Source organism: Cupressus sempervirens, chromosome 6 (genome assembly GCF_028749045.1).
Source record: "Cupressus sempervirens isolate cs-2001-9-10 chromosome 6, ASM2874904v1, whole genome shotgun sequence".
Taxonomy (NCBI): Eukaryota; Viridiplantae; Streptophyta; class Pinopsida; order Cupressales; family Cupressaceae; genus Cupressus; species Cupressus sempervirens.
Window position 1 is genome coordinate 148096979 of NC_143123.1, and position 24443 is coordinate 148121421.

A 24443-nucleotide genomic window follows, 5' to 3' on the forward strand; every position below is an offset into this window, starting at 1 on the left:
GGCAGAGGAAAAAAGAAAATTGGGGGAAGCGCAAGCGAAAATTGGAAAGGCATCGTCAGCAGGGACATCTCAATTGAATGACATCACTGGCACCTTGGCAAGAAACTTTGCCGAACAAAACATTGTACGACAGATCTTACAAACGGAGATACCGGTCAAGATAAGTGACCTCCTTCTCATAATGCCCCAGTTACGGATGGCCATTCTGAATCATACACCATTTCCGAAAGCAACAAAGGACATAGGAAGGGACAGTAGTCCAACGACTGCAATAGACCCAATGCTTCTGGTGCTCTCGACGGAAAGGGCATCTGGCAGTCGTCGAGATGGAGATTTTGAAAAATGTTTTGACAGACACAATTGTCGACGAAGGGTCCAACGTGAATGTCTTACCGAATGATACTTGGAAGAAGTTGGGAAAACCGACATTGTGGCCACCTGCATTTCAGTTGCTCACGCCAAACCAACATGGAATCAAACCGTTGGGAATCTTGAAAGCGCAACCGGTAACTATTGGAACGCAACCATTTTTATTGGATTTCGTAGTCATTCCATTGAAAAGAAAAGGTTATGATGCTATTCTGGAACGGAATTGGTTGGTGCAAGCAAAAGTAAAACATGATTGGAAACGAAATACTCTATCAATGGAGCATGGAGGCAAAAGACTCATAATTGACCTGCACACACAAATGGTAGGTGAGGAGGTAGCATCGTCAGACTCAGAAGGTGAAGGCGACAGTGACGACGAAGGAAAGAGGAGAATGGAACCGGACGAAGGAGTATTGACACTAGGAGGATCGAACGACAACGAACTAGACTCGGTGAATGGCCTTCTCTACTGGCAGATAGAAGACTACGAATTGTTTTTGAGTTGTAATATGTCAAGGGTCGATGAAGGTGAGAAAATAGAGGAAAATAAATGTCTACAGGAATATAGAGCAACGGAAGAAGGAAAGGCGGTTACGCCTGAAGCTAAGGGGAAGCACATACAGTCCAAACCCAGAAAAAAGAAAGATCCCACCATTCGGTACACGGTGAACGGACCGCACAAAAAGAAAAGAATGCATTGCACCATAAAATTAGGTAAAGGGTGTTGCCAACAAGGAAATAATCTAGATGCGCGACGACTGCAGCCACAGTGGGCGACGGAGGTAACACAGAACAGACATAAGGCGTGGCATGACAAGCTCAACAGGTTTCAGTCGGGGCAGTTGGTACTCAAGTACAACGATCGGAATGAAATCAAACAGGAAAGGCTTAAGGCAAGATGGGTTGGACCATATCAGATTTGGGAGGTCAGCAACAATCGAGTGATAAAGTTGGGGACGTTGGACGGGGAAGATGTACCTCACGCAGTCAACGGATCCTACTGTGCCAGGAAGATGCCGTTGCCGTCACTATCGCAGAATGATCAGATGATTCCATAGCCATTGTTGTTGCAGAACAGCAACGCCTCGAGGCAAAATTAAGGTGCTGCAATTTTTTTAATTGTTTAAAAAAGAAAAAGAAAAAAAAAGAGAGAAAAAAAAGGGTTGGTGGACTGTGCCGCAGGCAAGCTATCCGCGGAAGGTACCCCGCGGGCACCTATCCGCAGAAGGTTGCTCCGCGGGCAACTGTCCGCAGGCACCTTGTCCACAGGAGTTTCTCTGTGGGCACTTGTCCGCAGGAGTTGCTCCACGGGCAACTGTTTGCGGACAACGATCCACGGGAGTTGCTCCACGAGCAACTATCCACAGACACTTCTCCGCGGGAGTTGCTCCGTGGGCAACTGTTCACGGGAGTTGCTCTACGGACCTGGGAGTGCGTAGATTGGAACTGCTGGGAGTGAGAAAGGTGTGGAGGACTGAAAAAAATTTGGAGGCATAGGAGGATTGGAATACAGGAGGAAAGAGGTGTGTGTGTAAGAGCTACATGAGAAGTGGAGCTATAAAAAAAAAAAAAAAACGACGGATTGGGGCAGTTCGGAATGAGTAGCAGATGATGCCAAAGGGAAGGGGAAGCATCAGTGGTCGCCAGAAAGAGTGTGGAATCGGCAAAAAATGACAGAAACAGTGTATTCCATGCAGTTTTGTGTGAGTTTCGGAGTGTTAATTTGGCCTTGGCGCTGCCCTAGGACCCCGCGGGGGCGCTGCCCCTCAACCCCGCCGAGGGAGTTGCCCCCTGGACCCCCAATCGTTGCAAATATCAGTCGCGAAGTGTGACCAGTTGAGAAGACTTGAAGCTACTGCAGGCATGGAGTGTTTGTGTACTAGAGGCATTGGGAGTAGGTGTTGGCTGAGAGGCTGTCTTGGTGGATGCATAGAGAGCTCGGGAAGAGTGGGTCATCTAGAAGGCAGTACAGCGACACTTAGCTCAGTGGACCCAGTGTTGGAAGCAGAGAAAGCAGCACGGGTGGCTATCAAGGTCAGCTTGAGGAGACATTATAGTGTTAGCAAAGGCTACAGATGTAACGGGATGAATGTGGAAGTGATGTGACAGAAGCAGATTTTTTGTTCTAGTCACTGTTAATGTATTTTGTTTGTTAATTTATCTCAAATATTTTGTAATTGTCGTCCGGAGACGACTTTTTCTTTTGGGGGGGATGATGTCATCAGTAGAAACTGTGTCAACCGACTGTATTGTCGTCGGTGTTTCTTTAGCCGACGAAGTGATTGCCGTCGGTGTTTCTGTAGCCGACGGAGTGATTGTCGTCGATATTTCTCTAGCCGACGGGGTGTTTGTCGTCGATGTTTCTGTATTCTGTAACCGACGGGTAAATAGTTTGTAGCGGACATAATGTTTGTGGCCGACGGACCCCTTCGGGAAGGTTTGGGCGAATAGTATTTATATCCCGTCTGGGATCGTTGTAAATGATCATTCATCATTCATCTTATCAAGCATAATGTAATGTTCTGGCATATGCGAATAATCTAAGGAGTTCTGTTGTTTGTGCTCATTATCTGTGTGCATTTATTAATCTATGCGGTAAACAATTTGTCCTGCCAACCTTTTATGCGCCATGATTTGGGATCTTTCTAGAAGGTATATTTTTTAATCACTTAATAAATTTCTAGAAACATTATATTTTATCACTTTAAAAAGTTACTTTGGAGTTTATTTTCATTTACTTTTGAATCATAAGAGCTACTTTATAATTAAAAAATTAATTATATTTTCGCACCACCACCAAGATGCAAAAATATTAAAATCAGCCAATTATGAATTTCCATAGCAACATAGCCTTAAGTTTGTAGGATATTAATTTTAATTAATACTGACACTTTCTAAAAAATAGCAAACTTCTCCAGGAAACGTGGACTACTCCCAAATTTTCTAAATGGCATTAGGAAAGTACCTTAAGATGCACCTTGATTTCTCAAATTCAATACCACAAAATTAATTCATTCTAAAAAGGTAACCACACTACAAAAAAGGGCGGAGGTTCCAAAGAAGTTCAAAAGGACACAAAATGACGACGTTAGAAACAGGGCTTCTCAAGGGAGGAAGAACTTCAATTTGAAGCTAAAATACTTTTTAGGACCATTGAAAAGTAGCTTCAACAATACTAACACACTACAACCAGGTCTCTAGCTAGTTTTTAATCCATTCATTGTCATTTACAAGCATTTCTACACCATATACAATGGTATACAAGTAACATGGCTGCAAATAACTGACAAGAAAATTGATATCTTCTACAAATAGATGTAAGACAAAAGATAGCAAAGTCATTACTCAACTAACACTAGAAACAACATGTTTGAATCTTCCAACAATCCAAGCAAGTATCAAACTAGAAACTACATGCAACTCCAAAAATAGTAAAGGGGTATAGTCTAAGTGCTCCAACTGATGAAAGTATGTGGGCTCTATACAAGAGGTACAAGTCACAATCCAATAGGCGGAGGAGTATGTCCACCCAAAATAAACCAATATACAAGGCAAATACAAACAAAATAACACGTAAGGGGGCAACCCCTAGTGCGCACGGTAGATGAATAAGGCTTGAAGTCATGGGTCACCCCCATGATCTCGGGTTCCAATCCGCCTCTGGGTTTTCCCGATGAGAGTGGCTTGCATGCTATTGCTCTCACCCATGGGGGACTAGTCTCGCCCTAAGCTCACATCGGCTGCTGGTCATCACTAGGCTTAGGTCACAAGGATACCTCCGTGAAACGAAAAAGACAGAATATCACATCAAGGATATAAAAAGAAAACCATTGAATATTGCACTTTGAATACTCTCACCAACGAGATATTCGTAGTCTAAATGAAACTTGTATATGCTTGTTGTTTGTGCACATTTCTATGTACATATCCTCTTGTAGAGGCTTCTTTTATGCATGAATATATATATAACAATGTGTACACGTATAATAGCTACAATCCAGATTTTTTCTACTTGAATTACAATCATATCTAGAGAATTAATCTGTACATCTGAAGAACAGTTAGCAACGTCTTTTGTGATTCTCTTAACACCTTTCCTTTCCTAGCTGATTATGTGGATCAGATGTTTATCTAATTTCTTTACTAATATAGAGAACAAATGAAGGACACAATGAAAGTGTAGATTATTCAAACTGAAGGAAGGACAGATCAATGACTGTTAAGGATATACAAATGCCTTGGTTATTGATCATATTCTCCATAGTCATCAGAGATATAAGTATACTGCTAGGGGATCATGATCATGAATGGTTGTGACTCCCCATGTGGTACTTGCCACAGGGAGTCACACCCTTTCAAAATCGTGACTCCTCTTAATTACAACCAATGTGAAATGTTGATTGATTAACTCTACAAAAACAGATTAGTTAAGGACATTTGTAACATACAATGATAGATATGTGTGTGTGTGTGTGTGTGTGTGTGTGTGTGACAACATCACACTTACATATGCATTCATCATTATTCATGATATGAATGCTTTAATCCGATGAAGCTAAAATCTTAACACTCCTTCCTAGAAGAAAGAAGATTGAATGCATACTTCCTAGTAATGCACCTGAATCAACCATTATCATAATTCATGTCTATTCTAGATTTGAATGCAGTGATAATCAGCATATCAAGATAATTCTACATTCCTAAGTTTTAACCCCAATGTAACCTTGATATATCAATCATTATGTGTTTCATTCATTAGAAGGCACATAGCAACAGGTAAAACTATTGTTAAGATCATCACCTTACAATATTGACATCAACCACATGAAAGATCGTCACCTTGCTCGCCACAACATATCCACAATATTGTAATATTGATTTTATTAAATATTCAATAATAACTTTACAAAACATTGAATTACATTTTGATCATACCAAGTTTGTTCATGAAGTATTCAAATTTCAACCTACCAAGAGGTTTAGTGAAGATGTCAGCATTTTGTTCTAAAGTGCTGATGTATATCCGCTTAATAACATTTATGTCCACCATATTTCTTATATAATGATAAGGAATCTTTATGATAAGGAATCTTTATGTGCTTGGACCTGTTATGAAAAATTGGGATAACCGATAGTTTAATACAACTTTGATTGTCACAATGAATTATAATGGAGTCTAGTGGTTTTCCAAATAGTCCATATAACAGTTTCCTTAGCCATACTGCTTCACGTCCTCCCGTGGAGGGTGCCATATACTCTACTTTTGTAGAGCTCTGAGCAACTATTGATTGTTTTCTGCTGAATCAAGATATCATCGCCAAACCAAGACTAAAACATCATCCAGTTGTACTCTTGCAATCAATAGAATTACTTGCCCAATCTAAATCAATATACCCTTCAAGTTGTAGCTCAATTTTCTCATACTTTAGCCCCAGTTCACTTGTTCCTCGAAGATACCTTAGATTATGCTTGGCTGCCATTAGATGAATCTTCTTGGGTTCGCACATGAAGTGACTTAACACATTTATAGCATAGCAGATATCTAGTTGAGTTTTTATTAAGTACATAAGAGAGCCAACAATTTGTCAAAAGTGAGTAGGATCTACTGATTCTAAGTCTGTTGCTTCACTCTTAAGTTTATGAAGATTAGTTTCCATTGGAGTAAATAATGGCTTACATTCCATCATCCCAAATCTGGTCAATATGTCTGTAGTGTACTTTTCTTGATTTAGGAAGATGTGATTTCACTTCTCTCGTACTTCTAGACCCAAAAAATAATGTAGAAGACCTAGATCCTTCATGTCAAATTCAGCTATGAGATCCTATTTACATTTGGCTATAAGATGATCTGCCCTTGTTATCAACAAGTTATCAACATGTCATTAGATAATTTTAAGTATATATTTGAATCAGCTTCATTCTTGCAGCAACCCAATTTCAGAAGATAGTTGTCTATTCTCTCATACCAAGCCCCAAGAGCTTGCTTCAATCCATAGAGCGCTTTCTTTAGTTTACATACGTAATCTTTCTAATCATGTGTAGTGAATCCTTCTAGTTGTTCTATATATACTTCTTCTTCAATGACGTCGTTCAAGAAGGTTGTCTTCACATCCATTTGATGTATTTTCCATCCTTTGGATGCAGTAATGACAATTATCATTCTTACAGAAGTATAGCGTGCAATTGGAGTGAAAGTTTCTTCATATCAATTCTCGCCTTTTGAGAAAAACCCCTTGCAACAAATCTTGCTTTTTGTATTTCAATGCTTCCATCAGCTGCGTACTTGATTTTAAACAACCATTTTGAGGATACAACTAATTTGGCTTTAGGTCTAGGAACAATATCCCAAACATCATTCTTTACAATAGATTGATATTCCTCTACCATTGCATCTTTCCATGCTTGACATTTTAAGGCTTCCTCTAGATTAGATGGTTTTTTTTTTGTGAGTTCTGTCAATAAAGCAACATAGATTTTTGGTCTCTTGTTTTCTTATTTTCTTTAGAGACCTCATCTAGTTCCACATTGTTTTCTTCAATCATTTTCCTTGCCCATAGTGGTCTTTTCTTGTGATTTAAAACTTCATCACTCTCAACATTAGATGTAGGTGTGTCTTTGTCTTCGGAAAAGCTCTCCCTCAAATTTCTAGTTGAATTATCTTCTATAGTGTTCTCCCTCTGATTCTCAATATTATAATCATCTTTTATAATGAACTCCCTCTAATTCTCAACTTCCTCATCTTCTTTGTTTAAGGATGTTTTGAAAGTAATTTCTTCATCAAACTGAAAATCCCTACTGATTTCAACAGACTTTTGTCCTCGAATATATACTTTGTATCCCTCAGTTGTTACACTGTAGCCGATGAATATTCCTTTCTATTTGAAAGGTTCAAATTTAGACCTTTTCTCTTTGGGAATGTGAACGTAGGCTGGACAACCAAAAATTCTTAGATGAAAAATATCTGGTTTAATTCCTGTGAAGGCTTCTTTAGTAGTTATATTTTTTAATGTTACGTGAGGCCTTCTGTTCTGAATGTAAACTTTTGTGCTTGTTGCTTCGGCCCAAAAAGACAGGGATATTTTAATCATGAATCATGCCTTTGCTCCTTCTATAATAGTTCTATTTTTTCTTTCTTCAACCCCATTTTGTTGAGAATTATAAGGTATTGTAGACTCCCTCTTAATCCCAACAGAAATACAAAATTCTTTAAAGATGTCAAATGCGTATTCACCTCTGTTATCTAATCTTAATGTTTTTATTTCCTTTCCAATGTAGCTTATCGCTAGGGCTTTAAATTCTTTGAATTTTTGTAAGACTTCATTAGTTTTAGGAAGTATATCCAAGTTTTCCTAGAGTGGTCATCAATGAAGGTTACATAGTACAATAAACCCGCGAGTGAAGGTGTTGACATGGGTCCACATAAATCAGCGTGTACAAGTTCTAGTGCAAATTTTGACTTGTTTTTAGTTAAAGGAAAGAATCATTTCATATTTTTTCCTAGAGCACACCCTTTACAAATGCTACTGTGATCAGTTTTGAGATTAGATATACCTATAGTGATTTCCCCTATGGTAGGAAGAGCACTAAAGCCAAGGTGTCCTGATCTTCAATGCCAAAGTTTATTTGAATTATGGATTGCATGATTTAGTACTTGATATTTTGCTTTATTGTTTAATTTGTACAAGCTTCCATCTCTTGATCCTATGTTGATGGCATTCTTAATGTTGAAGTTTCTAATCCACAATAACACTTTATCCTCATGCGGTATCCTTGGTATGCTAAGCCAGAAATGGAAATTAGGTTTTTTTTTTTAATCCTGGTACAAATAATACATCTTTTAGTAAAAGAGTCTCTCCTGATTTTAGTCGTAAGGAGAAGGTCCCAGTTCCTTTTACTGGATGAGTAGAGTTATCTCCAATTGTGACTTATTCTGTGCAATACTCTTTGAATGTTTCAAACTGATTTCTAAATCCAATTATGTCTTGAAGCTCCACTATCTATTATCCGAATATTATTAGTTGCATTTAATTTCTTTGACAAGGCTACATAGAATAGAGAATTTTCCACTTCATGAGATTCCGATATGGTAGCTTGAATTTTCTTTCTTTCAGGGAAATCTCTTCGGATGTGACCAAATTTATCACATCGATAGCACTGAAGTTTCGATAGATCCTTCTCCTTGTGGTATTGAGAATTATTTCCTCTCTTAGATTTGAATTTCCTCTTCTTCCCTTTGTTGTTGGTATATAAAGCTTGAATCTCCCCTTCTTGATTTATGCAAATTCCTGTAGAGATTAACCGAGATTCTTCTTAAATACACTCATTCTAGAGTTCATCAAACTTTGGAAGAGAGGGGTGACTTACACATTGAATGAAAGGTTCTCGTGATATAGGTAGGTCTCGTAGAGCAATTAGAGTAAGTTCCTCATCATCTACATTGTTTCCAGTAGTGGCAAGTTGGTCTCTTATCTCAGAGATTCTTAAAAAATAATTTGTCATTGACTCTCCTTTGTTTATTTTAATATTCAAGAGTTGATGTTTTAATGTCACTATTCTGCTTGCATTGTTTATTTCAAATGTATCATTTAGAGTTTTAAACACTTCATATGACGTTTTCCATCTTGCTATGGACGGAAGTATGTGATCCCTTACAGCATCAATTATGATCTTCTTATCTTTATTGTTTGTCTTTTCCAAGTTATTATTTTTTATTCTTCTTCAAGCATCTTAATGTCTTTTTCTATAAAAGACTCTAATTTGAGTTCTTCAAGTAAGGTTAATTTTCGAATTTTCCATGAGAAGTTTACAGCCCCTTCCAATCGATCTTCTTCTTTGATCTCGTTCACCATTTTGATTTGGATAGAGTTTGATTTCTATAAGGCAAAGAACAAATCTGAATCCCAATTTTTCTCTAGTTAAGCTTTGATACCATGTTGTCCATGGATCTTTTCTAGAGAATAAATTTGTACGTCTGAAGAACAATTAGCAATGTCTTTTGTGATTATCTTAACACCTTTCCTTTCTTGGTTGATAATGTGGATCAGACGTTTATCTGATTTCTTTACTGATATAGAGAATTGAAGGACAAACTGAAAGTGTAGATTATTCAAACTGAAGGAAGGACAGATCGATGACTACTGAAGGATATACAATTGCCTTGGTTATTGATCGTATTCTCCATAGTCATCGAGGATATAAGTATACTGCTAGGCGGTCATGATCGTGAATGGTAGTGACTCCCCCCGTGGCGAGTCACACCCTTTCATAATCATGACTCCTCTTAATTACAACCAATGTGAAATGTCTATTCGTTAACTTTGTCGAAACAGATTAGTAAAGGACATTTGTAACATACAATGATAGATATTTATATATATATTTATATGTGACAAAATCATACTTAAATATGCGTTCATCATTATTCATGATATGAATGCTTCAATCCGATGAAGCTAAAATCTTAACATCCCCCACCAGACTACCTTCTTCTCTCGTAGTCCCAAGTGCAACAACATTTTTCCTATGAACTAGTGGTTTCACAAGAACTATATATTCGTTCACCACTTGGTTCGCTTGACCCTCTCCAACATTTTACCCTTGTCTATCTAGTTGAGGCTTGCTTACCACCGATTCTTTTGTCACAAGAAGCATTTTCTCTTCACATCGCAATGTAGATCCCTTATGTAATGTTCCCATGTACTGAGGTCTGGTGTCAACCAAATGGATGGCCATACAAGCGCCTCGAATGAGGACTGTACGGTATGGGGATAGTGCCCGTATGGGACCTACTATTATAGTCGTACAGTGTGGGGATAGTGGTCGTATGGAAGCTACTCTTATGGTCATACGGGGAAGGATTGCAGGGGACACAATCAGAAGGTCATATGGAGATTACTAAGTGTCCTACAGTAATCAAAGGTGAATGTACGAAGGCCAGAGATGACCGTACAATGGTCAGGGATGGTGTATGGTGAAAAAAGAGGGGAGGGTGTAAAGCATGAGGCTAAGTCGACCGTATAGCAGGTCGTACATTGGATTGAGGGACGACAAGAAGAATGTACAAAGGTGGTGGGAGGAAGGCAAAGGCCGTACAACCATGGAAGGAGTAGTACGGACAAGGACAAGAAGTGGTATGGATGGATATATGAGCCCTACAACGAGAATACTCTTGTTCATTCACAAACACACAGATTTTTATGGAATCTAGATACCAAATAATAAATACTCAAATACAGATAATTCCTAAAAGAAATACGTATAACGAAAAGATGGTGCTCCGATTTGCCAAATCCAAGCGAACTATTACAAGCGATGGAATAGGGTGAGGGTTGACTCCTACCAAAACCGAGATGACCAAATAAGGAAGATCATTCACTTTCAAAATGGCGAACAACAGAGAATCCCAACAAGAATTCGTAGTACAAAGAAAATAATCCAAATTGCATACATAAAGACAACCTACATGCCACGCTTAAAGACTCGTTGGGACAACTTTTCAAGGGTCTACAAAGATAGCCGACAATGACACAACTACGAAAACAAAATAGAAATGGGTCCGAGATAAATTAAATCGATCAGCCCATTACAATAGTTTTATAAAATGATTCATTTTATAATGAGAACATTACAGTCCTCCAATTCGAAATTTTGTTTGTCTTCAAGCAAATGCAATGCCGGGTGCTGGAAAATGTGCTTGCCTTCCCACGTCGCGTCGTCCAATGGCAAGTGTTTCCAACGCACCAGATATTCCTTCACCGTGCGGTTCCGCAAAGTCTTCTCACGTACTTCGATGATCTCAGTTGTTTCCAATATGAGCTTTCCTTCTTCATTAAGTGGTGGAAGATTTGTGGTGACTATGACGTTATGCCCTACGGCCTTCTTCAGGCATGAAACATGGAAGACGTTATGAATACGACTTCCCTCCGGAAGTTCCAGTTCATACACAACTTTACCAACGCAACGAACTACACAGTAGGGGCCATAAAATCGTCGCTTCAATTTTTCTTTTCTGTTTCCTTCAATGAGGATTGTCAATATGGCTAAAGCCGAAGATAGACCAAATCCCCTACTTCAAAACTCCTCTCCATTTTGTGTCTGTCTGCGTACATCTTCTGTTGATTTTGTGCTTGCTATAGGTTTTCCTTCAAGCATCTCAGCATGTCCATTCCCTCCTGAAGCCAATCCTTCACCCTTGGTGCGCCGCTGTCACCCAAAATTGTGTCAATGAAGGAAATGGGTTCGTATACGTACAGAGCTTTGAATGGTGTCATTCCGATGAACATGTGGTACATGGTATTGTAGCAATATTCCCCTAGATGTATCCATTTCACCCATACTCGTTGTTGTGCCGAAACGTAGTTTCGAAGGTAACCTTCAAGCCATTTATTCACAATCTTCGTTTGTACGTCTGTCTACGGGTGGTAACTAATACTTGGCAATAATTCTGTCCCTACCATCCGAAGCAGTTCTGTCCAAAAGATACTGATGAATCACCCATCCGATCATTGACAATGTTTCAGGGTAACCCGTGCAGACGAAAGACTTCTCTAAAAAACAAATCGACAACTTGTGCGGCCTGAAGATCGGAGGGGATGGCAAAGAAATGTGTGTGCTTTGTCAATCTGTCAACCACCACAAAAATACAATCCTTTCCGTTCACCTTGGGAAGCCCTGTTATGAAATCCATCGATATACTTTCCCACTTATGTTCTAGAATTGGCAGTAGTAACTCAGCTGGTAGAGTATGTTCGGATTTGTTCTGTAGGCAAACTGCACACTTTCTTACATACTGCAACATGTCCCCTTTTAGTCCTTTCCATGAAAACCTCTCCCGGAGACTTCTGTAAGTTTTGAGGAAACCCGGGTGTCCTGCTAAGGGTGAGTCATGTACTTCCTTCAAGATTTTCTGCTTCAATTTGGATTCTGGTACTAAAAATATCCGATTCTTATAGTAGATGATGTCATCCACCACTCTATACCTATTATACTAGGTGTTGCCATCCATTAGCTCACAGGCAAATGTGTTTTTTGAGTATTCCACCAGCAAATGTGCCTTCCAGTCAACTAAAATCTGGTTTAATAAGCAAATGGCTGGTTTCCTGGACAAGGCATGTACAACCACATTGTTCTTTCCTTTCACATATTCAATGTTAAAATCGAAAGCTTGAAACTTGCTTACCCATTTTTGTTGCCTCTCATTCAAATTCCGTTGCTCCAGAAAATATCTCAAACTGTTGTGATCCGTACGAACAACAAACTTGGCACCTACCAAATACTGTCGGAACTTGGTTAGTGCAAGTACGATGGCCAACATCTCTTTGTCGTAAATGGAATATAGGCAATCTTTTGGCGTAAGCTTCCTGCTCTCATAAGCTATGGGTGTCTATCTTGCATTAGTACTGCTCCAATGCCTTCTCCAGATGCGTCACACTCCAAAATGAACGGTCGAGTGAAATTCGGTAATGCAAGTACGAGACAAGTGCTCATTGCCTCTTTCAGCTTATCAAAAGTGAGTTGTGCCTTTTCATTCCATTGGAAAGACCCCTTCCTTGTCAGATCCATTAAGGATGTGCTGAGCTGAAAGAATTCTTTAACGAACCTCCGATAATAACTAGATAGTCCGAAAAACCCTCGCAAATCCGTGAGTGATTTTGGGGGAGGCCAATCAAGGATAGCCTGAATCTTTTCCTGATGAACTTGAACTCCGTATTTACTAACATACCCCAGGTACAATATTTTTGTCATACCGAATTCGCACTTGGATTGCTTGGCGAACAAAGATTGCTTCTCCATGATCCTCAGGACTTAGTCCAGATGCTTCAGGTGCCCCTCCCATGTCCTGATATAAATAAGATCATCAAAAAATACCAATATGTACTTACGCAATTGTTTATTGAAAATGTGATTCATGCATGATTGGAATGTAGCAGGTGCATTTGTCAAACCAAATGGCATGACTAGAAACTCATAATGTCCATAGTGACAACAAAAGGTTGTCTTTTCTATGTCTTCCTCATGCATATTTGATGGTATCCGGAACAGAGATCTATTTTAGAAAAATAGACTACGCCATGCAATTCATCCAACAACTCATCTATCCTTAAAATGGGATATCTATTCTTTGTTGTTTTCTTGTTCAACGCCCAGTAGTCCACTCACATGCGCATCGTCCCGTCCTTTTTTTGACCAATACCATAGATGACGTGAAAGGCCTAAAACTAGGATGGATCCATCCTTTCTCTAGCAATTCCTGAATCGTATTTTCAATCTCATCTTTGAACTTCTTGGGATAGCGGTACGGTGTGGTTATGATCGACTTGGCTCCTGCTTCCAACTCGATTGTATGTTCAAACCCTCAATGAGACAGTATGCCAAGAGCAATCTCAATGAAAACTTTACCATGTTTACTCAAAATGTCCTGGAGATCATCATCTTGTGGAGGTGTTCGTTGACCCTTTATAGGTTCAGCCGAGACAAAACAATGTGCAACCCATGCAACGTCATCATGCCGAAAAATTGCCTCCATTCGATGCGCAGAAACTTCCTTCGAACCCTCATTTGCCATTCCATGGAGAACAACCTTCTTTCCATCGACAACGAAAGTGGAATCCATCTGTTTGAAACTTTGAGTATATTCATCAAGTGTCTCCATCCACTGTATGCCTAGAATAACCTCTATGTCATCGAGGTCCACTTTGAAGAAATCCTTGGTCAACGTGTGATTCGGCATTGTGATACTTAGCTGAGGAACAAGGTGTGTGCAAAGCATAAGAGTCCCTCCGGCAACCTTGACCTGAAATCATGTGTGTCTCTTCGTAGGTAGACCTCTTCGCTTCACCAAAGATGAATTTATGAAATTTAGAGTAGCTCCACTATCCAGCATCACCGTAACCCTTTGTTCCTGAAGGATACCCGGTACACGAAAAATTGTGCACCTCTGGCTACCAGCTAGGGCAATAGTTCCTCCACGTCGTACCAAAGCTACAATTCTTTCTGTACAGTTTATGCTAACCATGTTGGTGTCGTCATGATGTTTGTTGTCTTTGGTGAGCGTTTCTTCCTATTCATCCTCATCATTGGACACAACCTCACTGTAGTGTATTTCTCCTTTTCCGAGGCATCTGTGGCTAGGTTCCCACGGTCCCTTGCAATTGAAACATAATTTCTTCCTTCGGAGTTCCTATCTGATAGCTTCGTCCAATGACGGTTTCTTGGGTAGAGGTTTATTATCTATGTCCCTCGAGAATGACGGCAGTTTGGGGTGTAACTTTGAGAGGATGATGTCAATAATGATGCCATGCTCCATGCCTTCTTAGTAGCCTCTGATAGAGTGGCATGATTGAACCCTTTTACCCAACCTTTCAGTAGTTCTGTCCATAGTTTGCAGACTCGGACTTGGAGAGTACTTGGCAAGATAAAAAATTTCAACTCGAAAAAAACTCAGCATATACTTGACAAAAACTCGGGGAAAGCTCAGCAACTCAAAAAGTACTAAAATATAAAATCTCTTAAAAGAAACATATTTTTTTTGTAGAATACAATTACAAAATGTATTAAATTAGTAATTGACATTTCAATAGAGAAAATGTGTAGTTTTCTAGCACTAAAATGATGTGAAAAGTGCATCTAATCCAATGTTTTACCTGCATCAACACTTTTACCTACATTTTTTTTAAATCTAAAAATACGCAAGAGTTAAACTTGAGAGTACTTGCCCCGCTAAAAAACTTGAGAGTACTCGGCAACTCTGAGAGTACTCGGAGAGTTTGCAAACTATGGTTCTGTCAATCCATCCATGAAGAGCACTATCCCTCTTCTTTTCGAAATGTTCGTGACCAAAACAGAGTTTCTGAAATTCCGCAATGTATTGGTCAACCGATCCAGTTTGTCTTAGTTGTGCCAAATCTTTGAAATTGAGTTCTGGATCTTTACCATCAAATCGCTCTATCAATTTCTCGGTGAATTCCGTGTAACTAGTTATTTGATCATGCCCTAGTGTGATGGTGTCGTGATGCCACCATTCATGCACAACTCCCTCCAAGTGCAGTGCCACAAATTTGATTGCTTCTTCTTCTGGCATAGGATTTAGCTAGAAGTAGGTATCTGGCCTTCATTACCCACACTTGGGTAGATATGGATCCGAATCCATCAAATGGAGACAGATTTACTTTACTCAACTTTCTTCTAAGATCATCATTAAAGTATCCTCGGTTTTCGGCTCCCAAATGTCTCATTCTCAGATCCGTGTAATCTTTGTAGGATATATCCTCCTCCAAATTTGCAGTCTTCTAGTCTTCTCTCAATTGTCCTTGTATCTCTTCGCTCCGTATAGTGCCTGAAAAGACAGCATGGAAGGTCAAGACCATGTTGGCTGAGGGTTTGTTTTACCCGACACCGAGTCTGCCCTATGACCATTATGTTCTTCGGATATTTTATTGTCTGCCAATTCTTGAGAGTCTCTTCCATGAGCTGCTAAGTATCGGTCATATGTGTCTAATTCTTTGCAAGTTCTCTCAATAGTGCCACGAGTTCGACAACAGTTGGTTTCGGTTCGGGAGCCATTTTATCAACGGAATGTGTCCTCTTCCGGCTATAAACTCTCATTCACTGTCCACAGGCTGGCAGCACCAAAGCTCTAATACCACTGTAATGTTCCCATGTGCTGAGGTCCGGTGTCAACCAACTGGATGGTCGTACAAGCACCTAGAATTAGGACCATACGGTGTGGGGATAGTGGTCGTACGAGAGCTATTGTTATAGTTGTACGGTGTGGGGATAGTGGTCGTACGAAAGCTACTCTTATGGCAGTACAGTGGAGGATTATAGGGGACACAATCAGAAGGTCGTACAGAGATTACTGAGCGTCGTATGGTAATCAAAGGTGAATGTACGAAGACCAAAGATGACTGTATAGTGGTCAGGGATGGTGTATGGTGAAGAAAAAGGGGGAGGGTGTACGTCGTGACGCTGAGTTGGCCAATGGCAAGTTGTACGTTGGACTGAGGGACGACAAGAAGAATGTATGAAGGTGGTGGGAGAAAGGTGAAGGTCGTACGGCCATGGAAGGAGTAGTACGAACAAGGACAAGAAGTGGTACGGATGGATATATTAGCCCTACGATGAGAATTCTCCTATTCATTCACAAACACAATTTTTTATGGAATCCTGATACCAAATAATAAATACTCGAATACAAATAATTCCTTCAAGAAATACATATGCCGAAAAGATGGTGCTCTGATTTGCCAAATCCAAGCAAAGTATTATAGGCAACGAAATAGGGTGAGGGTTGATTCCCACCGAATCTGAGATGACCAAACAGGGAAGATCTTTCACTTCTAAAATGGCAAACAACAGAGAATCCCAACAAGAATTCACAGTATAGAGCAAATAATCCAAATTGCATACATAAAGACAACCTACAAGCCGTGCTTAAATACCCGTTGGGGACAACTTTCTGAGGGTGTACAAAGATAGTCGACGGTAACACAACTACGGAAACAAAATAGAAATGCGTCTGAGATACATTAAATCAATCAGCCTATTACAATAGTTTTATAAAATGATTCATTTTATAACGGGAACATTACACCTTATTGCCTCTCTCCTACAATCCCCCAAACTCTTCTTGCACACTTAGTTCCCTCGTCTTCAGCCCTAGACCACAACTCTTTGTTCTTGTACACCTCCACTCTCTATGATATCCCTAGCCATCCTCTCTTGCACCTCACCCCGTTGCCATCTCTTCACTTTCTCCAACGTTTGTGATGCAGTCAAATCTATGAATAGTAGCTAGGCAATGTATAAGTCAGGGTTCCAAGCCAAGCTCTTCAAGCTTGGCATCACAATGTTGGGCTTCTTCCTCACAGTGCTCTATAAGTCAGGGTTCCAAGCCAAGCTCTTCAAGCTTGGCATCACAATGTTGGGCTTCTTCCTCACAGTGCTCTTTAACACAGTGGTTTGTATTGGTTTCCCTAATTCTTGGTTGCAGCATATTATCCATCTGATGCATAGGACCGGGTTGATCTCGAACCCCAACTATAGAACCATCATGATTGGGCACACCTTTGCCAAACTTTATGCCATTGTGTTGAACACTATTTTATCCAAAGAGCTTAATCAATGTCACTCTTAGGCCAAGGGATAGGTTGGCTTCCAAACAAACTTTCAAACAATGGACCACATTCTAACCTTGTGGACTATCATCAAGGAGGCACGACACTGCTCAGAGAGAGTCGATTGCTTCTTTCTGGACTTTTGCAAAGCATTTGATTATGTCCCTCAGGCAGCTCTCTTTTAGAGAATTAGAGACATTGGGATCCTAAGGACTCTTTTGACAACTATCATGAGATTATACGAAAGTGTTGTTGGCAGATTAAGGACTCCTCTATGTATTCTCACAAAATATTAAGTCGATAATCTATGCCCTTAGATTTCCAAAAACAATCAATGAATTTACAAAAATAAGAGTCAATTATGCATGTAACTATAATGCTTGTGAGTGGCCAATGTCTAATATCGGTCTAACCATCCATCACAATAGAACATGTCCTCATCCAAGTTCACCTCACGTCCTCCATCACCAAACTCCCCTTAGAATGTGCTTTGCCAAGGAGAGTAGTGCATAGTTTATGATTGTTGAGGGGTTAAAAAAAGGGGGATCAACATTAGCCATATCTTTCACCATATATTTGAAGTAAGAATGGACCACATGAATTGCGATGGCATGGGCAATAAAAAAATTAGAAAGGAAGTCTATATCAATCTTGTTCCTAGACATTAAACATATTTGTAACTAACCATGACCACCTAACATCGCTAATCTTCCTTTTTAGGCATCCACACTATGAATAACACTACCACTACCAACATTAGATGACATATACTGATACATAGATGATTTTGAAGTCTAATGCATTGGCATGGGCACACCTTTCTGCCTCCATATTTAATCTATAACACTCTTCTCAACCTCCTTTGTTTCTTTACAAAATTTAACTCCTTGGTCTGAAACACCCAAGAAATGAGACTTTACCCGTGTAGTTCCCTCTAAAACAGTTTTTTGTATGTGACATAATCACACCCTACTCCCTCTTGGTTTTTTCATCTTTAGATCTAAAGGATGAACAAGGCAAAGAGGAGTTTTTTGGGGATTAAAAGGGCCTTGTGCATAGTCCTTTAAGATAACTGAAGGGAACTCAAATTAACTATGTAGATGTTGTGCTTCACCTCCTACACTCTCACTCCCACCCCCACTTAAATATCCAACTTCTTCCCCTTCTTGCTATTCCTAATAGAGCGATTCTCACAAGAAGAAAAAGTACCCTTCAAAGCTTTCTAAAAAGTACTCTTCAAGAGCTTCCTAGGTAGTGCCATTGGTGCCTAGCTTTCCCAAACTAGGATCTTTAGTTTCTTCGTTAAGATACTATTGTTGTCATTGTGTGTAAGTTATTTTACAGATTGTTAATTGTAAGCCTATTTCACAGGCTTAAGTCCAACATATATACACCACTTCTCAAATATTTAGTAATGCTGCAATTATTTTTTCTTTAGAAATTCATTTAACAGCTTATTAAAAACATGTACACATAGAAGGCATTACATCAGTCATTAAATGTCAAGATCCAGCCATTAAGACTTGAAAAAATAAAAATAAAACAAAAGTTTGAATATCCATAATTCCTAGGCATTAGGCAACTAGAGAAAAGGGATGAAGGAAATTCTAGTTTGAAATTCATAGTTCAAAGCCAGGTACACAGGAAATTTCACCATTTCAAACAATCACAGAGCCAAAAGCCTCCCTATACCCAGTCCACTTGTATCTGTCTAGTAGATGCTTTCAGCTGGATATAAATAGATACTGCAATTCAAACACTTAAAGGAGCATTGATATGCTGTGTGCTTACCTACATAAATGTGCCATAACAACACCATGCCCTCAATGGAATAAATAAAACAATATCCTGCTCTGTAGGGAATAACAATTTAATAATGTTTTGACTTATTGTATTTAAAGGCATCTTAGTTTAGTTCAAATGTTTTTACCCCACTATTTTGCTTCACATATTTAGGTTAGGAATTATTATGCTTTTAGATTCCATATAAAATGATGTACCTTGATGTGATGAACCAAAAAATATGTTTTCAAATATTTCTCTTTCCATTTCATATGTCTTAATCAGCCCATTACTCCTCCACATAAAAGGAATGCCATCATGCATTGATGAATATATGAGTATATAATAATGGTGTGCACAGTAATAAAATATAAATAAACCACCAATAGCACTGACTGAAAGGTCAATAAGACTCCATTTCTAACATGAACAAACCTGATAGAAGGCCAGGCACTGAAGTACAAACTTCTCTTGAGAATCAACATCGAGATTAAGAACAGCATCATAATCTTTCATCTAAAACTCACAAGCAAAAATTAGGATTCGGAATCTCTCATTAACAACAGATAAGAATGTAGGACAGCCTATACTCAAATAACAGCCTAATTGCCATCCAATATTCAAAAGAGGTGTCATATACCGCATTTTTGTATTCTCCAACAGCATGCCAGCAAGATGCTCGTAGGTATAAGCATTCTAAATTCGACTCATCCCACTCCAAGCCAGCAGACAGCTCTTTAATAGCACCCCTATTTAACATGATAGAAACAGCTTGAGGTAACAACTTTCAATTACAAGCAAAATTAGAAATGAAATGCATTAGTTGAAGGACATAAACAGAAATGAAATGTCAAATTTCTCCAGAAGCAGACTTGCTTCTCTCCAGAATTTTTACGAAGTTCAATTGAAAGAAATGAAGTATTGTATCCTGCAGAACAGTAAGCTTTGTCTATTACACCCTAAAAATATACAGCATTCTTCATTCCTATCAAATAACATTCTAGTGTACAATGAATATTTGATAATTAGGTGTGCAAAACATTGCTGAAATTTTGATATAAGACTTCCTAGAAAGAACCTTAACAAATATCGATAGCTATGGAATTCTGAAACAGCGTCTATGGTTCATGGCACAAAAGAGTATGCACAGAGAATCTTTTGGTCTTGTAGCGGAAAACAATCTTAATCCCTATCATTGTCACTTAAAATGTACCATGAAAACCATGCCGTTAGGAGCAAAAGCTATTAAGAAGAGAATGAAATAAGACAGCCTGGATAAGACTTTAACATAGCAAACTATAGATCATTAAGTTACTCTAAAACAGCATTTATGGTGCATGGCACAAAGGACGTAGCAACACAATTTTTCAGTCATATTCGTACTAGCACATAATCACTCAATCAGAGTAAGTCATTCAGTAATTGCTGACTATCAATTCAATCAGAAGTATTTCCGTAATGTCCCCATTTTTAGCAGGTTCATGTAGTTCGCTTGATCAGTTCATCATCACAACCCTTGTGAGTTGACAGTGGGATTGAGGGTCTCAGTTGTGGAGTTATTAGGCTTTCCAGTGGCCTATGGTGAGATTTTGCTTTGTTTTGAGGGATTTGCTATTTATAGTAAGTCAACAGTTGGTTCCGATGAGCTCAATTGAGTTAGAGTTGTTTTAATTTTTTTTGTTTTTTTATTTTATTTTCTTTTCTTTTCCTGGTAAGCTCTGCCTAGGGGGCAGTACCCTTTGAATTACTAAGAAAGAAAATGCATAATATGCTTTGTTTTGAGGGATTTGCTATTTATAGTAAGTCAACAGTTGGTTCCGATGAGCTCAATTGAGTTAGAGGAGTTGTTTTAATTTTTTTTTTTTTTTTTTTCTTTTCTTTTCTTTTCTTGGTAAGCTCTGCCTAGGCGGCAGTACCCTTTGAATTACTAAGAAAGAAAATGCATAATATCAAGGGGCTAACACTCCATTACAAATCATCCCAACAGACCAAACCTGCCGAATTAATGAACTAGGTATCCGATCTCATTGCTGACTGAAATGAACCTAGCAGAGACTTCAGCCAGGAAAAGATCATCATTTTCTTGGCAAAATGTTTCAAACTTACTCAAATTATCTAAGTTACTGGTATAGGTACGGGTACGGTACGTGGGTACGGCAATTTTTTGGGAAGTGGGTTTGGGTACGTCTGTACAAATAACATATAAAAAGCATAAATATATATTATATATCTGTGCATGTATACAGGCTTACAGCTTGAAAAGTAGAAAGAAAACTGCCATAAATATTGCAGTAGCACATTTATAATGATTTACTATAAGTCTAGTTTCATTACAATTTGTCAAAAATTGAATGTTATGATAGATATATCATATATCCGTATCGAATTCATTGTGCATTGGTTAAACTGTCAAAATATTACAATTAGACTGATTAGTAATCAGCATCATATGGGTCATCAAGAAAATTAAGATCAATGGAACCACATGCAGCCCCAGTTTCACTTCCACAACTAGAAGCATGTTGGCTACTTGCCTCCACAGAGGGTAAAGATGGTGCGTTAACTGAAAAATCCAAATCTGTTCTCTATGGATCTACATCCCACAACATTGTGCCCCCTTCCTTGTACTGATTTTGTTTATAAGTAACAAGGCGCAAGTTGTAATGCACATAAACCAATTCTTTTGGGTTGCTGCCAATCAATTGCATTTCACTGAGTGAATAAAAGAGTATGTAATCCAATTTCTCTCAGCTTAAGAAGAACTAGCAACCTATTGGAAATCTGTCACAATGTTAGAGAGTTGCAACTATAAAAATAACTTTATTACTGGCATTAACAGACTAACAGTGTTAGAGAGTTGGAACAAAAATTAAGAAGCATACCTGCGATAGAAGTTTGATTGCAATTTGAAGGTGTGGTGATGTATGGCCATTAAGGTACCACCAAGCATGAGCATCCTTTGTGTACTTGTCAAGGAGAGCAGCAACACTTTGACCGCTAGAGGATACAAAATCAAAAAACTCAATTGTAACATCCATCACTTACTTCTCCATCTTTGTATGGTGGTACCCTTGTTGGCTGAGAAAGAATTTCATCACTATAAAATTTTGAAGTCAATGCAAATGCAAGAAGATGTATTGGGGTAGTCGTTTTGTTCCATTGTTCAACACAAATTGACTTAACTTCTTTGAAGAAAGTTTCTTCAGGATCTTTCTCTTTTTTACTGATGGCATCTCACATTAACTCAATCATCGAGTCAATGCCATATACCATTCCCAAACATGGCTGATCCATGTCAGCAAAACGGATCATGCTCATGATGGGCTTGGTGAAACTAAGAAGATATTCCACTCCTTCCCACCACGTGTCTTCTAAGATCATTTTCTTTACATGTGTTGCCCCTTCTGTATTGGATTGCCTCCATTGAGTCCAACTTTGACCAATAACCATGCCAGCAAGTGCCTCTCGCACCAACACAAGTCGCCCCAAGACAATTTTGTTGGATGCAAATCGAGTCTTAGCAAGCTATTCAAGAATTAAAAATCAAAATTAAAATATGTAGAAATCATTATCAAATTTAAAAAGTAAATTCATATTAGTAGTGAAATGTAAAATTGAAATTTTGAAGTGTTTCAATTACCTTCAGCAATTCCAACTATGAAAATGATCTAAAAATGGCTTGTGACATGTTATGGTTTGTGATGAACATCTGAATCTCTTCAGCCTCAATGTAGATTTGTTTGATCCAATCTATTTTTCTACCCAACTTTTGTAGCATTAGATTGAGAGAGTGGACAACACAAGGTGTCCAATAGATGTGTTCAAAACGTCTCTCAATTAACAAGCCTGCAGCTCGACAATTCTTGGCATTGTCTGTAATAACTTGGACAACATTTTCAGGACCCACATCTTCAATGCATTGTATAAGGATATCAGCAATAAATTGTGCATCTTTTACCTGTCCCTCACAATCCACAACCTTTAGAAACATTGTCCCTGCAATCACATTTATCAATGGCCGATTTTTGGTATCCTTCCACCCATCAGAAATAATTGACACCCCTGTTTGTTTCCATGAATTTCTAATGGGAGCCAATGCATTGTCTATATTTTTTACCTCACTTGCTAGTAAGGTGGTGTGTACCTTCTCATAACTTGGCCCTATCCACCCTTGCGGAGCCTCATTTACTTTTCTCCACATATCCAGCCAATATGGTGAGCGTACAACATTGAATGCCAAACCGTTTGCATAGATACATCTTCCAACAGCTTGATCTGCAATCTCCCTAGCATCATTCTAGAATGCTCTCTCCAATAGCCCCTTACTTCTCAGTAACAAGTTCTTCAATTCTGCCCAAGAACGGGAGGTTCTCTACTATGATATCAAAAAAGTCACTATGAGATGGAGAAGGTGGGGGCCTTGAACTACTTCCTTTTCCTATCAACAAAGGATGGTTTGTGGCACGTCTGATTCTTGCATCTACTTCCTCTTGCTCTTGAATGAATCCTGCTATTTGTTGAGGTGGCAATCCTTTTGCACCCGGTCCTTCGCATGCTTTCATACCCATTTGGCGAATGGCACATAAATGGGCTTTCACACGGCTGTAGGAGCTAGTTTTCTCCACATGACATAAATTGCATTCCCAAACAAATGTTCCACCTCCTTTTACTTGGCTTTTTATTGTGACATATTTCCATAATGTTGAATTCGAATCAGTCTTGAATTTGGGTCGAGTAGTAGAAGTTGCCATTATGTTGTCTACAATAGCCAACAACCAACAAGTTAAAAAAAGAAAAATAATGATTTAATAATACATTATTAAATATAAAAATAAATAAATTTAATTTATATTTTGAATATTAAATAATAAATATATAATACATAGTAACATTATTTTGTTACAACATTAAAATTACAATACAAATATTATTATTAAAATATTAAATTACTAAGCAATAAAAAATACATTATTAACATTTTAATACTCTACACATTATATAATATTAATAAAATATTACCTAACATTAAAATAACTTACATTCAAAACATAAATACTACTAAATAACATTAAAAAAACTTTAAAAACTTAAATATTATATACAAACTATAAAAACTTTAGTATAATATACTAGATATGATATTTCAAACTTTTGAACTTCCAATAAATTTTTAAAAAT

The 24443-nt window shown here is 38.4% G+C and overlaps 1 protein-coding gene across 1 annotated transcript in view; it reads right to left on the reverse strand.

The window, feature by feature from the left end:
- Positions 1–24443, reverse strand: part of SRFR1 (Tetratricopeptide repeat (TPR)-like superfamily protein) — a 260775-nt gene that overhangs the window by 118836 nt on the left and 117496 nt on the right. The window contains exons 12-13 of the mRNA XM_089787186.1: positions 19906–20014; positions 19701–19781 (exon numbers count right to left, since the gene is read on the reverse strand). Of these exons, the coding sequence (XP_089643312.1) occupies positions 19701–19781; positions 19906–20014 (190 nt within the window). The remainder of the gene's footprint in view (positions 1–19700; positions 19782–19905; positions 20015–24443) is intronic.